Consider the following 18654-nt stretch of genomic DNA (forward strand, 5'->3'; position numbering starts at 1 on the left):
TGAGCATACAGCATATATATGTGGATATGTTTAGGTCATGTGAGCATACAGCATATATATGTGGATATGTTTAGGTCATGTGAGCATACAGCATATATATGTGGATATGTTTAGGTCATGTGACCATACAGCATATATATGTGGATATGTTTAGGTCATGTGAGCATACAGCAAATATATGTGGATATGTTTAGGTCATGTGACCATACAGCATATATATGTGGATATGTTTAGGTCATGTGAGCATACAGCATATATATGTGGATATATTTAGGTCATGTGAGCATACAGCATATATATGTGGATATGTTTAGGTCATGTGAGCATACAGCATATATATGTGGATATGTTTAGGTCATGTGACCATACAGCATATATATGTGGATATGTTTAGGTCATGTGAGCATACAGCATATATATGTGGATATGTTTAGGTCATGTGAGCATACAGCATATATATGTGGATATGTTTAGGTCATGTGACCATACAGCATATATATGTTGATATGTTTAGGTCATGTGAGCATACAGCATATATATGTGGATATGTTTAGGTCATGTGAGCATACAGCATATATATGTGGATATGTTTAGGTCATGTGACCATACAGCATATATATGTGGATATGTTTAGGCCATGTGAGCATACAGCATATATATGTGGATATGTTTAGGTCATGTGAGCATACAGCATATATATGTGGATATGTTTAGGTCATGTGACCATACAGCATATATATGTGGATATGTTTAGGTCATGTGAGCATACAGCATATATATGTGGATATGTTTAGGTCATGTGAGCATACAGCATATATATGTGGATATGTTTAGGTCATGTGACCATACAGCATATATATGTGGATATGTTTAGGCCATGTGAGCCTACAGCATATATATGTGGATATGTTTAGGTCATGTGAGCATGCAGCATATATATGTGGATATGTTTAGGCCATGTGAGCATACAGCATATATATGTGGATATGTTTAGGTCATGTGAGCATACACCATATATATGTGGATATGTTTAGGTCATGTGAGCATACAGCATATATATGTGGATATGTTTAGGTCATGTGAGCATACAGCATATATATGTGGATATGTTTAGGTCATGTGACCATACAGCATATATATGTGGATATGTTTAGGTCATGTGAGCATACAGCATATATATGTGGATATGTTTAGGTCATGTGAGCATACAGCATATATATGTGGATATGTTTAGGTCATGTGAGCATACAGCATATATATGTGGATATGTTTAGGTCATGTGACCATACAGCATATATATGTGGATATGTTTAGGTCATGTGAGCATACAGCATATATATGTGGATATGTTTAGGTCATGTGACCATACAGCATATATATGTGGATATGTTTAGGTCATGTGAGCATACAGCATATATATGTGGATATGTTTAGGTCATGTGACCATACAGCATATATATGTGGATATGTTTAGGTCATGTGAGCATACAGCATATATATGTGGATATGTTTAGGTCATGTGAGCATACAGCATATATATGTGGATATGTTTAGGTCATGTGACCATACAGCATATATATGTGGATATGTTTAGGTCATGTGAGCATACAGCATATATATGTGGATATGTTTAGGTCATGTGAGCATACAGCATATATATGTGGATATGTTTAGGTCATGTGAGCATACAGCATATATATGTGGATATGTTTAGGTCATGTGACCATACAGCATATATATGTTGATATGTTTAGGTCATGTGAGCATACAGCATATATATGTGGATATGTTTAGGTCATGTGAGCATACAGCATATATATGTGGATATGTTTAGGTCATGTGACCATACAGCATATATATGTGGATATGTTTAGGTCATGTGAGCATACAGCATATATATGTGGATATGTTTAGGTCATGTGAGCATACAGCATATATATGTGGATATGTTTAGGTCATGTGACCATACAGCATATATATGTGGATATGTTTAGGTCATGTGAGCATACAGCATATATATGTGGATATGTTTAGGTCATGTGAGCATACAGCATATATATGTGGATATGTTTAGGTCATGTGAGCATACAGCATATATATGTGGATATGTTTAGGCCATGTGAGCATACAGCATATATATGTGGATATGTTTAGGTCATGTGAGCATACAGCATATATATGTGGATATGTTTAGGTCATGTGAGCATACAGCATATATATGTGGATATGTTTAGGTCATGTGAGCATACAGCATATATATGTGGATATGTTTAGGCCATGTGAGCATACAGCATATATATGTGGATATGTTTAGGTCATGTGAGCATACAGCATATATATGTGGATATGTTTAGGTCATGTGAGCATACAGCATATATATGTGGATATGTTTAGGTCATGTGAGCATACAGCATATATATGTGGATATGTTTAGGTCATGTGACCATACAGCATATATATGTGGATATGTTTAGGTCATGTGAGCATACAGCAAATATATGTGGATATGTTTAGGTCATGTGACCATACAGCATATATATGTGGATATGTTTAGGTCATGTGAGCATACAGCATATATATGTGGATATATTTAGGTCATGTGAGCATACAGCATATATATGTGGATATGTTTAGGTCATGTGAGCATACAGCATATATATGTGGATATGTTTAGGTCATGTGACCATACAGCATATATATGTGGATATGTTTAGGTCATGTGAGCATACAGCATATATATGTGGATATGTTTAGGTCATGTGAGCATACAGCATATATATGTGGATATGTTTAGGTCATGTGACCATACAGCATATATATGTTGATATGTTTAGGTCATGTGAGCATACAGCATATATATGTGGATATGTTTAGGTCATGTGAGCATACAGCATATATATGTGGATATGTTTAGGTCATGTGACCATACAGCATATATATGTGGATATGTTTAGGCCATGTGAGCATACAGCATATATATGTGGATATGTTTAGGTCATGTGAGCATACAGCATATATATGTGGATATGTTTAGGTCATGTGACCATACAGCATATATATGTGGATATGTTTAGGTCATGTGAGCATACAGCATATATATGTGGATATGTTTAGGTCATGTGAGCATACAGCATATATATGTGGATATGTTTAGGTCATGTGACCATACAGCATATATATGTGGATATGTTTAGGCCATGTGAGCCTACAGCATATATATGTGGATATGTTTAGGTCATGTGAGCATGCAGCATATATATGTGGATATGTTTAGGCCATGTGAGCATACAGCATATATATGTGGATATGTTTAGGTCATGTGAGCATACACCATATATATGTGGATATGTTTAGGTCATGTGAGCATACAGCATATATATGTGGATATGTTTAGGTCATGTGAGCATACAGCATATATATGTGGATATGTTTAGGCCATGTGAGCATACAGCATATATATGTGGATATGTTTAGGTCATGTGAGCATACAGCATATATATGTGGATATGTTTAGGTCATGTGAGCATACAGCATATATATGTGGATATGTTTAGGTCATGTGAGCATACAGCATATATATGTGGATATGTTTAGGTCATGTGACCATACAGCATATATATGTGGATATGTTTAGGTCATGTGAGCATACAGCATATATATGTGGATATGTTTAGGTCATGTGACCATACAGCATATATATGTGGATATGTTTAGGTCATGTGAGCATACAGCATATATATGTGGATATGTTTAGGTCATGTGACCATACAGCATATATATGTGGATATGTTTAGGTCATGTGAGCATACAGCATATATATGTGGATATGTTTAGGTCATGTGAGCATACAGCATATATATGTGGATATGTTTAGGTCATGTGACCATACAGCATATATATGTGGATATGTTTAGGTCATGTGAGCATACAGCATATATATGTGGATATGTTTAGGTCATGTGAGCATACAGCATATATATGTGGATATGTTTAGGTCATGTGAGCATACAGCATATATATGTGGATATGTTTAGGTCATGTGAGCATACAGCATATATATGTGGATATGTTTAGGTCATGTGAGCATACAGCATATATATGTGGATATGTTTAGGTCATGTGAGCATACAGCATATATATGTGGATATGTTTAGGTCATGTGACCATACAGCATATATATGTTGATATGTTTAGGTCATGTGAGCATACAGCATATATATGTGGATATGTTTAGGTCATGTGAGCATACAGCATATATATGTGGATATGTTTAGGTCATGTGACCATACAGCATATATATGTGGATATGTTTAGGTCATGTGAGCATACAGCATATATATGTGGATATGTTTAGGTCATGTGAGCATACAGCATATATATGTGGATATGTTTAGGTCATGTGAGCATACAGCATATATATGTGGATATGTTTAGGTCATGTGAGCATACAGCATATATATGTGGATATGTTTAGGTCATGTGAGCATACAGCATATATATGTGGATATGTTTAGGTCATGTGACCATACAGCATATATATGTTGATATGTTTAGGTCATGTGAGCATACAGCATATATATGTGGATATGTTTAGGTCATGTGAGCATACAGCATATATATGTGGATATGTTTAGGTCATGTGACCATACAGCATATATATGTGGATATGTTTAGGTCATGTGAGCATACAGCATATATATGTGGATATGTTTAGGTCATGTGAGCATACAGCATATATATGTGGATATGTTTAGGTCATGTGAGCATACAGCATATATATGTGGATATGTTTAGGTCATGTGAGCATACAGCATATATATGTGGATATGTTTAGGTCATGTGAGCATACAGCATATATATGTGGATATGTTTAGGTCATGTGAGCATACAGCATATATATGTGGATATGTTTAGGTCATGTGAGCATACAGCATATATATGTGGATATGTTTAGGTCATGTGAGCATACACCATATATATGTGGATATGTTGCCTTGGCCTTGAATGAACACTTGATGCATATAATGACAGCAGTATGATGATTCTATGTGTCTACATTCAAACATTCTTCTTCATACTGCATTCATATATGCTACTTTTAAACTTTCATGCAGAGAAGGAATCATAAATAAAAGTGTATTTATGAAACAGTTATTGGCACAGTGGCACAAACATTCATGTCATTTCCAAACAAAGTGCAAGATTGTCAGAGACATTTTAAAACAAGCTATGAGTGCACTTTTGTGCATGATGTCACTAAGATGACATATCAAAACAACACTCAATTAAAGTGCACTTTTTGTACAGAACGCCACTACAATAGTTTCAAACAAATAAAGTGCACTTTTGTGCATGATGTCACACAAGATATTTCAATAAGTGTCAAATAAAAATGAGCTGCATAATAGGAAATCAAATAGTGTATGTCCTTCACTATGTGGTAGGTTCCTGCAGACGTTATCTACTTCTGTTGTTGACTACTTTTTCATACAGTGTTGATGTGGACATGAGAGACACCAGGCTCAATTGGGTCAGCGCTGGTTGCTTCGGCATTTTGTTGATGTGGCACCGGCCGGAGATGTTGACATGTGGAGTTTCAAGCACTGGTTTGCCGCACACTTGACATATTACAGTTGTTTGTTCAACATCTTCTCGCTTGAATCCAAACCACCGCCACACGATGGACCCCCTGCTGTTTTTCTTGGGAAATAATTATTCCTTCATTTGTTACCAGATTGGCACCTTTTCTCTCTCGTATTACCACTCGCACCGCTCCTCTACAGCTAACTTGACCCATGCCGCTTCCTCTCTGCTGGGTGAGGGCATATGACGCGACAGTATGTGACGTATGTAAGAAGGTGCGCTTGTTTTACGTCTCTGTGAGAAGCAGAGACAGGAAAGAGCGAGAAGAGCCTGTAGTGTAATGCCCGCAGCTAAAAGCAACTGCATGAGAAGGTATACTCCAATATCACCATACAGTCTTTTTCTGTATCGCAGAGACAAACCCACAATATATCGCCCAACCCTAATTTAGCCATTCCTTTACCACTTTTGAGGTGTGTTTGGGGTCATTGTCCTGTTGGAACATCCAATTTTGCCCAAGATCCAACCTCCGGGCTGATGATTTGAGCTTGTCCTGAACAATTCAGAGCTAATCCACCTTTTTCATTGTCCCATTTAAAGCAGCAGTTCCATTGGCAGCAAAACAGGCCCAGAGCATAATACTACCACCACCATGCTTGACGGTAGGAATGGTGTTTCTGGGATTAAAGGCCTCACCTTTTCTGCTCCAAACATATTGCTGGGTATTGTGGCCAAACAGCTCCATTTTTGTTTCATCTGACATCACATGGACACAGATAAGACCTTTTAGAGCAGGGGTGTCAAACTCCTTTTAGATGGGGGGCCACTTGGAGAAAAATCTACTCCCAAGTGGGCCGGACTGGTAAAATCACGGCACGATAACTTAAAAACTAAGACAACTTCGGATTGTTTTTTGTTGTTGTTTAAAAATAGAACAAGTACATTCCAAAATGTTTCAAATCATAATGTTGTTGGGGGTTTTTACACTTACATGTTGTGGTTAATAGTATTCTATCTTTATTTGTTGTTATTTATACTTTCTGAATAAATGATGTAATAATGTTCATCAGTCAACTCATTGCTGTTAATTTTCAATCCATCAAGATAATAAAATATCAACATCAAATTACAGGATGTTATTTATGTAGTTTGCTAATTTTCCTCGACTGCTGCATTAATATGTGTTCTTCTTTTTCTTCCATGTGTACCATCATTTACAACAGGGGTTGGCAACCTTTAAAGAGCCATTTTGACCCGTGTCACAAAATAAAGAAAACAATGGGAGCCACAAAACTCATTTGAAATTTAAAATGAAATAACACTGCATACAGTTTTTTTTTTTGCTTTGTGCTATGTATAAACCAGGGGTCTCAGACACACGGCCCGCACCTTAATATGAAAATTGAACGTTAGTGCGGCCCGCGAGATTTATATGAATGCCGCTTGACAGCATCACACATGCCAACCCTCCTAATTTTTCTGGGAGACTGTCAAATTTCAGAGCATCTATTCTCGCGAATGTCTGCTGGTTTTCACCCTGACAACAATAATAAGGGCCTGCTATGATGGTGGACCCTTTAAGGCCCCCCTACAACCTGTGCTAACAGCTTGCCAGCCCAGTCACATGTTGATTGTGGTTACTGCAGACACGTAAGTGACTGCAAGGCATACTTGTTCAACAGCCATACAGGTCACCTTGAGGGTGCCCGTTTAAACAACTTTAACACTCTCACTAATATGTGCCACACTGTGAACCCACACCAAACAAGAATGACAAACACATTTCGGGAGAACATCCCGAAATCCCCTCCGTGCGTCGGTTGAGGTGGGTGGGGTTTTGTGGTAGCGGGGGTGTATAATGTAGCCCGGAATAGTTAGGGATGCATGGGATTCTGGGTATTAGTTCTGTTGTGTTTATGTTGTGTTACAGTGTGGATGTTCTCCCGAAATGTGTTTGTCATTCTTGTTTGGTGTGGATTCACAGTGTGGCGCATAATAGTAAGAGTGTTAAAGTTGTTTATATCACAACCATCAGTATAACCTGTGTGGCTGTTGACCAAGTATGCCTTGCAGTCGATGTTGTGTGCTAGCAGGGGTCGCATGCTACATGTGATCGGCCGGCACACAGATAGCATGGCGTGAAGGTGGGCGTGACGATATGTTTTAGAGAACGTTAAAAGCATTGTCACCACAACTCGCCCTGAAAATAGTTATGCGGGTGAAAACCAGAGAATGTTAGCCCAGGAATATTTCTGGCAAAGGCACTGAAATCCGGACAACCTCCCGGAAAAATCTTGAGGGTCGGAAAGTATGCAGGTGAGCCACATCAGAGTGATCAAAGAGCCGCATGCGGCTCCGCAGCCGCGGGTTGCCGACCCCTGATCTACAAAGATACATAGAATTGCTATTGTGACATCTAGTGGACACATTTAGAACAGCCGTTTCTTTCATTCAAAAATTTCTGCTATTTTTATATTTAGCAAACTCATCCCGCAACCTGGTCTGGTGAAGATAAGGTCCTTTTTATTTTATAAATAAAATAAAATCAGATAAATAAAAAACAAAACCAAACATTTTCTTAGATAAAAAGGAAAGTAAAATATTATAAAAACAATTACATAAAAAATAGTAATTAATGATAATGTTAGTGGACCGGCGGTGCAGACAATCATGTGTGTCCCTTGCAGACTGTGTTATCTATGTTGTGGGAACCAGAATTTTGGTAGCAGAAAGAAACAACCCCTTTTTTGTGTGAGTGGGTGTGGATGGGTGTGAATGGGGGAGGGAGGTTTTTTTTTGGGGGGGGGGGGGGTCGATGCACTAATTGAAAGTGTATCTTGTGTATTTTCATGTTGCTTTAATTAAAAAAATAAAATAAATAAAACTTATCCCTCGGGCTGGATAAAACCTGTTCGCGGGCCGTACGTTTGACACCCATGTTCGAGAGGAAAGTTATGTGGTCCAATTAAATGAAGTTACCATGGTAACCGCACCATAGCAACGGTCCCATCCCTGTCAACATTTCCTGGTTCTCAAGAGGAGGTGGGCGGAGTAATCTGCCGAAAAGGAAATTCCGCATGAACAGAGGCCAGCAATCAATAAGAGGAAAGAAAAGAAAAACAATACAAACTAATGAGGACATTTGGCTCCAACACATGTCATTTATTTGCACAAAACTCGGTGACAGTTTTATCTAAAGTTATTTCAGGTTGTTTTGGAGTGAAATTTGCCAGCAAGGACAACAGTCAGTCTCCTCGCTCATATTTGTACTGATGTGGTCATTGATCTGATCACGGACTGTACAGCCATTAACCTAAAAGAGCGTCGGTTGAGGTGGGCGGGGGTTGGGGGGGCTGGGTTTGGTGGTAGCGGGGGTGTATAATGTAGCCCGGAATAGTTCGGGATACATGGGATTCTGGGTATTTGTTCTGTTGTGTTTATTTTGTGTTACAGTGCGGATGTTTTCCCAAAATGTGTTTGTCATTCTTGTTTGGTGTGGTTTCACAGTGTGGTGCATATTATTAGTAAGAGTGCTAAAGTCACAACCCTCAGTGTAACCTGTATGGCTGTTGACCAAGTATGCCTTGCAGTCGCTTATGTGTGTCTGCAGAAGCCTCATACAACATGTGAATGGGCTGGTAAGCTGTTTGTGACGGTTGTAGAGGGCGCTAAACGCATTGTCATTGCAGCACGCCCTTATTATTGTTGTTTGGGTGAAAACCTGCAGACAGTCGAGAGAATGGTTGCTCTGAAACTCGGCAGTCTCCCGGAAAGCTTGAGATGGTTGGCAAATGTGATGTCAAGCGGCATTCAAATAAAACTTGCGGGCCGCACTAATATTACATTTTCACATTAAGGTTCGGGCCGTGTGTCTGAGACCGCTGGTTAATACATAGCACAAGACAAAAAAAACTTTGTACGCTGTGTTATTTTTCTTTTATTTCAAAAGAGTCTTGTGGCTCCCGTAGTATTCTTTATTTTGTGAAACGGGTCAAAATGTCTCTTTGAGTGGTAAAGGTTGGTGACCCCTGCTGTAGATGATGGTACATATGTACAAAATAGACCACATGATTTTAGTACATCAATCGAGGAAAATGATCAAACTACATACTGTAATTTGATTTTAATATTTTTTTATCTTGATTGATTGAAAATGAACATCATTAAGTTGAGTAATGTACATCATTTATTCAGAAAATTCAAATAAGGACAAATAAAGATAGAATACTATTAACCGCAACATGTAAGTGTAAAAAAACAACAACATTATGATTTCTACATTTTCAGAAAGTGCTTCTTCCATTTTTAAACACTGAAAACAATCTGAGGGTGTCTTTATTTTTAAGTTATCGTGCAGGGATTTTACCAGTCCGGCCCACTTGGGAGTAGATTTTTCCTCCATGTGGCCCCCCATCTAAAATGAGTTTGACACCCCTGCTCTATGGTAGAAATAAATTGCATGAATAATCTAAGTGTGGACGTGATAAATGTGCTAATATTTTCTGATTAATCACATGAGTTAACACATTAATTTTGACAGCCCTAATGCAATAGATTAAGTTTAGTGCTGTTTTGTTCAATATTCCTGAGATTAGAATGTGCAATAAACTTTAAAACCATTCATTTGATCTGCTGCTGCTCCAGCCAACTTGGCGATGGCAAGAATAATTGTCACGTCAGTCATTCTTTAGAAGGAAACTTGGATATTAGTGGTGGTGCACACTTGACAAGCTGTACACAAGTTGTATATTGTCCTTTGAGAAGTTTTACTGCAATACAAACATGAAATCTGAGGGCTGTGTTCACTTCTGCAGTGTAAACTGGAGCTTCACAACATCATTGGCACCGTAGACCATGGCACAGCGTTTGGAAGGATTGCATTTTCATGCCCCAGGGATCAGGTAAAGTATTTGTGTTTATTGTTGATTGTTAGTAACATTTTGTCAGAACTCATTCCAATCATTCCATAGCTTCCTGACCTTGAAGCCATGATGAAAAAGGAAAGTCAGAAAATTCTCACACCTTTAGTCAGCCTGGACACACCTGGGAAAGCCACCGTGGAAGTTGTTATTTTGGCTGACCCGGTAAGTATATTTCACACATGACAAGCTTTGTGTAGAGGAACAAAGGGAACTATATTTCCCTTCATCAGGATGGCCATGAGATTTGCTTCGTAGGAGATGAAGCATTCCGAGAGCTTTCCACAGTGGACCCCAAAGGCAAGGAGTTGCTTGAAAAGGTCGGTGATGCTGCAGCGCTTCATTTGCCAGATGATAATTTTTGCCACTCACTGCACACGTCTCATTTCATTTCCCAGGCGATGGCTGACGACAAAAGCAATGAGTGGTTTGCCAAGCACAACAGACAGAAAGCTGCTGCATGAGACTGACTTCAAAACTGTCAACTCTTTCTAAAAGTGCATTGTACTGTTGTTGCACATATTTAGTAATTGAGTGGCATGTCAATTAGTTTGTTTGATTCATGAAGTAATCAATTATAACACCATAGTTTCAATGCATATTTTAGTCACAATTGTTTAAATAAACCAATATTTTGCTGCTTGCCATAAACTTCATTCTTCTTTTTAATAAACGCACATGGTCAACAATGAAACTGCACTTTTAACGTGTGCATTAACAATAATATTTTACAAATATTATTGTTAATGCTATTATCCGCTGGAAATAACGACGCCCACTCACTCCGATCTGTTTTGGATATAATGCCCATTCTTTCCAGCCTGTCTAGTTCTTTTTTTACTAGTTCTCGGAGGGCATAGGGCACTGGTCTAGACTTCCTAAAGATGTGCTAACTGCTTGGTTTCACTCTGATAGAAGCTTTAAACTCTTTGATGGTGCTGGGGCCTTCCTCAAACACTGCCTTGTGTTCCATCTGACCACAGAACTTTCCTCCAGAAGGTCTTATCTGTGTCCATGTGATGAAAGATGAAACAAAAATGGAGCTGTTTGGCCACAATACCCAGCAATATGTTTGGAGGAGGAAAGGTGAGGCCTTTAATCCCAGGAACACCATTCCTACCGTCAAGCATGGTGGTGGTAGTATTATGCTCTGGGCCTGTTTTGCTGCCAATGTAACTGGTGCTTTAAATGGGACAATGAAAAAGGAGGATTAGCTCCAAATTGTTCAGGACAAGCTAAAATCATCAGGGGGGAGGTTGGGTCTTGGGCACAGTTGGGTGTTCCAACAGGACAATGACCCCAAACACACCTCAAAAGTGGTAAAGGAATGGCTAAATCAGGTGGGAATGAAGGTTTTAGAATGTCCTTCCCAAAGTCCTGACTTAAAGGTGTGGACAATGCTGAAGAAACAAGTCCATGTCGGAAAAGCAACACGTCTAGCTGAACTGCAGCAATTTAGTGGTGAAAAATGTGCACAGAAGCTTGTGGATGACTACCAAAAGTGCCTTATTGCAGGTAAACTTGCCAAGGGACATGGAAGCAAATATTAACATTGCTGTATGTATACTTTTGATTGCTCACATTTTCAGTAGAGCCATAATAAATTCATAAAAGAAGCAAACTTCATGAATGTTTCTGTGAGCAACAAGTATGTGCTCCAATCACTACATCACAAAAAAAATAGGAGTTGTAGAAATGATTGGAAAGTCAAGACAGCCATGACATCATGTTCTTTACAAGTGTACGTACACTTTTGACCACCACTGTATATATATATATATTACAGTTTGGACCACTGATGAAATATTTGATGGTATTGTAGATAGATTGTAGCTTGGAATATGTGGCTTGTACTCGCACATAATTGACTTGTGGTGTGTAGGAGAAGTTCCCAACACTCATTTGATCTCAATTTCAGTAACTCTTGTGTTCATATAATAAACATGCATATCTCCAATATCTTTTTATACAGATCCAAAATGCTACAAGAAGAAACCCAGGTAACACCAGTGTAACGCATACAGGTTTAAAAATATATTTAAAAAATAAATTGTTAGTGGGAGTACAGGGGTTAGTGCGTGCGCCTCACAATAAGAAGGCCCTGGGTTCAATCCCGGGCTAGGGCTCTTTCTGTGTGGAGTTTGCATGTTCTCCCTGTGAATGCGTGGGTTCTACTCTGGCTTCCTCCCACCTTCAAAGACATGCACCTGGGGATAGGCCCCTCCCACCTCCAAAGACATGCACCTGGGGATAGGCCCCTCCCACCTCCAAAGACATGCACCTGGGGATAGGCCCCTCCCACCTCCAAAGGTGCGAGGGGCTACTGCTACTGCAGTACAATTTTAGTCTACTTTATACCTGCATTACCCTTTCCATCCTTACACTTTCCATCCTTTGTAACTGAGCTACTGTGTGGAACAATTTATTTGTGGATCAATAAAGTTTGTCTAAGACTAAGTCTAATAAGGGGTAGAAAATGGATGGATGGAAATTGTTAGGGGTTATACCAAACTATAGCTACCACCAAAAGAATAAACATTATATTTCAAGACCCAAAACAAGATGACAATTTAGGGAGGCGTCGCTCGGTTAGAAGAGTGGCTGTGCCAACAACTCCAGGGTTGCAGGTTAAATTCCTGCTTCCATCCAAGTCACTGCCGTTTACCCACCCGCACTAGTTGAAATGTTGAGCGTGGATTTCACTACGTAAAGTGCTTGGAGTCATTAGAGAAAAAGTGCTATGTATAATTCACTTCACTATCAAGCCAAACCATTTTGTAAGGCAAGCGACAAACTCATTTAACATTATTTGACACTTTAACCATTCTGTAAAAAGTAGACGTGTATGACTTAGCAGTGTTGAGTTCAGTTGAGTGTCAGTGGAACATGCATGAGAACATGAACAATGTCATGCATCACACAATTCTGTAAAAAGTAGATGTGTATGACTTAGCAGTATTGGGTTCAGTTGAGTGTCAGTGGAACATGCATGAGAACATGAACAATGTCATGCATCACACAATTCTGTAAAAAGTAGACGTCTATGACTTAGCAGTGTTGGGTTCAGTTGAGTGTCAGTGGAACATGCATGAGAACATGAACTATGTCATGCATCACACAATTCTGTAAAAAGTAGACGTGTATGACTTAGCAGTGTTGAGTTCAGTTGAGTGTCAGTGGAACATGCATGAGAACATGAACAATGTCATGCATCACACAATTCTGTAAAAAGTAGACGTCTATGACTTAGCAGTGTTGAGTTCAGTTGAGTGTCAGTGGAACATGCATGAGAACATGAACAATGTCATGCATCACACAATTCTGTAAAAAGTAGACGTCTATGACTTAGCAGTGTTGAGTTCAGTTGAGTGTCAGTGGAACATGCATGAGAACATGAACAATGTCATGCATCACACAATTCTGTAAAAAGTAGATGTGTATGACTTAGCAGTATTGGGTTCAGTTGAGTGTCAGTGGAACATGCATGAGAACATGAACAATGTCATGCATCACACAATTCTGTAAAAAGTAGACGTCTATGACTTAGCAGTGTTGGGTTCAGTTGAGTGTCAGTGGAACATGCATGAGAACATGAACTATGTCATGCATCACACAATTCTGTAAAAAGTAGACGTGTATGACTTAGCAGTGTTGAGTTCAGTTGAGTGTCAGTGGAACATGCATGAGAACATGAACAATGTCATGCATCACACAATTCTGTAAAAAGTAGACGTCTATGACTTAGCAGTGTTGAGTTCAGTTGAGTGTCAGTGGAACATGCATGAGAACATGAACAATGTCATGCATCACACAATTCTGTAAAAAGTAGACGTCTATGACTTAGCAGTGTTGAGTTCAGTTGAGTGTCAGTGGAACATGCATGAGAACATGAACAATGTCATGCATCACACAATTCTGTAAAAAGTAGATGTGTATGACTTAGCAGTATTGGGTTCAGTTGAGTGTCAGTGGAACATGCATGAGAACATGAACAATGTCATGCATCACACAATTCTGTAAAAAGTAGACGTCTATGACTTAGCAGTGTTGGGTTCAGTTGAGTGTCAGTGGAACATGCATGAGAACATGAACTATGTCATGCATCACACAATTCTGTAAAAAGTAGACGTGTATGACTTAGCAGTGTTGAGTTCAGTTGAGTGTCAGTGGAACATGCATGAGAACATGAACAATGTCATGCATCACACAATTCTGTAAAAAGTAGACGTCTATGACTTAGCAGTGTTGAGTTCAGTTGAGTGTCAGTGGAACATGCATGAGAACATGAACAATGTCATGCATCACACAATTCTGTAAAAAGTAGACGTCTATGACTTAGCAGTGTTGAGTTCAGTTGAGTGTCAGTGGAACATGCATGAGAACATGAACTATGTCATGCATCACACAATTCTGTAAAAAGTAGACGTGTATGACTTAGCAGTGTTGAGTTCAGTTGAGTGTCAGTGGAACATGCATGAGAACATGAACAATGTCATGCATCACACAATTCCACTTATTTCATTACAGCACATCCGAAAAGGAGTAGAAAGGAGCAGAGCTTATTTATTCCTACCCCTTTTCATACCGTAGCAATTTTATCCCATTTCCTTCTTCTCTGTAACAGAACAATGAATAAATAAATAATAAATAAATAATACACCATAGTAAGTAAACACATATTAAATACATAAATAATCTTTATCTCAATAATTAAAAAAAAAGGTTTGAAGATGTTGATCATGCTTGTTGTGTGTACTTAGTGAACACTTGTAGTTTGAACAGTCTCTGAAAGTGAATCATATTGCTGCTTTCTGTCATTTCTTTACTTAATCCATTCCTTCATTTCATTCCACATATTGATATACTAAAGCTTTTAAGTGTCAGGCTTGCCACTGACAGTTTGTTTGTGTTTAGTATTTCCTGTCTTTAGTTCCTGTCAGTGCTCTTATTTTGTCTGTTTCCTGTTTTTTTTCCCTGTGCACTGTTTCTCCTCAGGTGCATCTGATTGGCCGCTGGCCACACCTGGTGTCAATCAGCCCGCTCCTATTTGTACCTGCTTTTGTCCTCCAGGCAGGGCTGGATTATTGTCTTGTGGATGTCGCTCTTGTCATTGCTACCTGTCGTGTTGTATCATATGGTGTCAATGCAGCGTTGCGGTAAACTATATTTCATAGTGGTTTGTAGCTTATTGTCTTTTGTTCCCTGCTTCCAAGTTTGTTTTCATATTATAAGTACGACTTCTGTTTCTTGCTCAATACCTGCTAGCTTCCACGCTCGGCCATTTTGTTTGTTATCCGCTCACGTGCGTGTTTTTTGTTTGTACCCTTTGTTTGTTTTTTGTCTTAGTGTTTTAAATTAAATCATGTTTTTTCACTCCATGCCTGCCTCCTTCTCTGCATCTTGGGGTTCGTCACAAACCTACTCGGACAGAATAATCCAGCCAAATTCGAGCCCCGCAGAGATGTCTATGGCAGAGAGGCTTCAATTAGCGTTAAAACTAATGGCTAATTTAAAGGAAAGTTCGGCCTCTTTTCAAGCCGTCTCCCACCCACTCCTGTTGTCTGTGGGCCTATCTGGGGACGTCTTGGATCCGTTCCTTGAGGGGCGGCTATCAGTAGCTGTGTAGATAAGGAGGGAGGTGTTGGGGGCACGTCTGACCGGTAGAAGGCCACGGGGAAGACCCAGGACCCGGGAAGACTGTGTCTCCCGGCTGGCCAGGGAACACCTCGGGATCCCCCGGAAAGAGCTGGACCAAGTGGCTGGGGAGAGGAAAGTATGGGTTTCCCTGCTTAGGCTGCTGCCCCCGCGACCACACCTCGGATAAGTGGAAGACGATGGATGGAAATGATAGGTTGCTGATATATGTTAAAGGTTCTGAAATCTCTTCAATAACCCTTTTTATCGTTTCGATATTTGTGTTTTTTTGTTTCATCAAATTCCCAGCAAGTTAATTTAAAGCGACTGTAAAAGTGAACGGGGATATAATCTACAACGGTTTGTTTATAAAGTTTTACTTCCTTCCTCCCATCATTGCACACATTTAGCACTCATTTAAAACACATTTATCACACATTTAGAACACTGATCACACATTTATCACACATTTATCACTTATTTATCATACATTTATCACACATTGAGCACACATTTATCACACATTGAGCACACATTTATCACACATTTAGCACACATTTAGCACTTATTTATCACACATTCATCACACATTTAGAACAAATTTAGCACTTATTTATCACACATTTAGCACTTATTTATCACACATTTAGCACTTAATAATCACACATTTAGCACTTATTTTTCACACATTTATCACTCATTGAGCACACATTTATCACACATTTAGCACTTATTTATCACACATTGAGCACACATTCATCACACATTTAGCACTTATCCATCACACATTTAGCACTTATTCATCACACATTTAGCACTTATTTATCACTCATTGAGCACACATTTAGCACTTATTTATCACACATTTATCACTCATTGAGCACACATTTAGCAAACATTGAGCACACATTTATCACACATTGAGCACACATTTATCACTCATTTAGCACACATTTAGCACTTATTTATCACTCATTGAGCACACATTTATCACTCATTGAGCACACATTTAGCACTTATTTATCACACATTTATCACTCATTGAGCACACATTTAGCACTTATTTATCACACATTTATCACTCATTGAGCACACATTTAGCACTTATTTATCACACATTTATCACTCATTGAGCACACATTTATCACACATTGAGCACACATTTATCACACATTTATCACACATTTATCACTCATTGAGCACACATTTATCACTCATTTAGCACACATTTAGCACTTATTTATCACACATTGAGCACACATTTATCAGACATTTATCACTCATTGAGCACACATTTATCACACATTGAGCCCACATTTATCACTCATTTAGCACACATTTAGCACTTATTTATCACACATTGAGCACACATTTATCAGACATTTATCACTCATTGAGCACACATTTATCACACATTGAGCCCACATTTATCACACATTTATCACTCATTTAGCGCACATTTAGCACTTATCTATCACACATTGAGCACACATTTAGCACTTATTTATCACTCATTGAGCACACATTTATCAGACATTTAGCACTTATTTATCACACATTGAGCACACATTTATCAGACATTTAGCACTTATTTATCACACATTGAGCACACATTTATCAGACATTTAGCACTTATTTATCACACATTGAGCACACATTTATCAGACATTTAGCACTTATTTATCACACATTTATCACTCATTGAGCACACATTTAGCACTTATTTATCACACATTTATCACTCATTGAGCACACATTTAGCACTTATTTATCACACATTTATCACTCATTGAGCACACATTTATCACACATTGAGCACACATTTATCACACATTTATCACACATTTATCACTCATTGAGCACACATTTATCACTCATTTAGCACACATTTAGCACTTATTTATCACACATTGAGCACACATTTATCAGACATTTATCACTCATTGAGCACACATTTATCACACATTGAGCCCACATTTATCACTCATTTAGCACACATTTAGCACTTATTTATCACACATTGAGCACACATTTATCAGACATTTATCACTCATTGAGCACACATTTATCACACATTGAGCCCACATTTATCACACATTTATCACTCATTTAGCGCACATTTAGCACTTATCTATCACACATTGAGCACACATTTAGCACTTATTTATCACTCATTGAGCACACATTTATCAGACATTTAGCACTTATTTATCACACATTGAGCACACATTTATCAGACATTTAGCACTTATTTATCACACATTGAGCACACATTTATCAGACATTTAGCACTTATTTATCACACATTGAGCACACATTTATCAGACATTTAGCACTTATTTATCACACATTGAGCACACATTTATCAGACATTTAGCACTTATTTATCACACATTTATCAGACATTTAGCACTTATTTATCAGACATTTAGCACTTATTTATCACACATTGAGCACACATTTATCAGACATTGAGCACACATTTATCACACATTTATCAGACATTTATCACTCATTG

At 38.4% G+C, this 18654-nt stretch overlaps 1 protein-coding gene across 3 annotated transcripts in view; it reads left to right on the forward strand.

The window, feature by feature from the left end:
- Nucleotides 1-11153, forward strand: part of glod4 (glyoxalase domain containing 4) — an 18812-nt gene extending 7659 nt beyond the window's left edge. For all 3 annotated transcript variants that reach the window (XM_061878289.1, XM_061878290.1, XM_061878288.1), the window contains 4 exons: nucleotides 10398-10484; nucleotides 10554-10667; nucleotides 10736-10822; nucleotides 10901-11153. In XM_061878289.1, coding sequence (XP_061734273.1) covers nucleotides 10398-10484; nucleotides 10554-10667; nucleotides 10736-10822; nucleotides 10901-10966 — 354 coding nt within the window. In that variant the 3' untranslated portion in view covers nucleotides 10967-11153. The remainder of the gene's footprint in view (nucleotides 1-10397; nucleotides 10485-10553; nucleotides 10668-10735; nucleotides 10823-10900) is intronic.
- The last annotated feature ends 7501 nt before the right edge of the window (nucleotides 11154-18654 follow it).

The sequence above is a fragment of the Nerophis ophidion genome, linkage group LG18 (genome assembly GCF_033978795.1).
Source record: "Nerophis ophidion isolate RoL-2023_Sa linkage group LG18, RoL_Noph_v1.0, whole genome shotgun sequence".
In the NCBI taxonomy this organism is placed as follows: domain Eukaryota; kingdom Metazoa; phylum Chordata; class Actinopteri; order Syngnathiformes; family Syngnathidae; genus Nerophis; species Nerophis ophidion.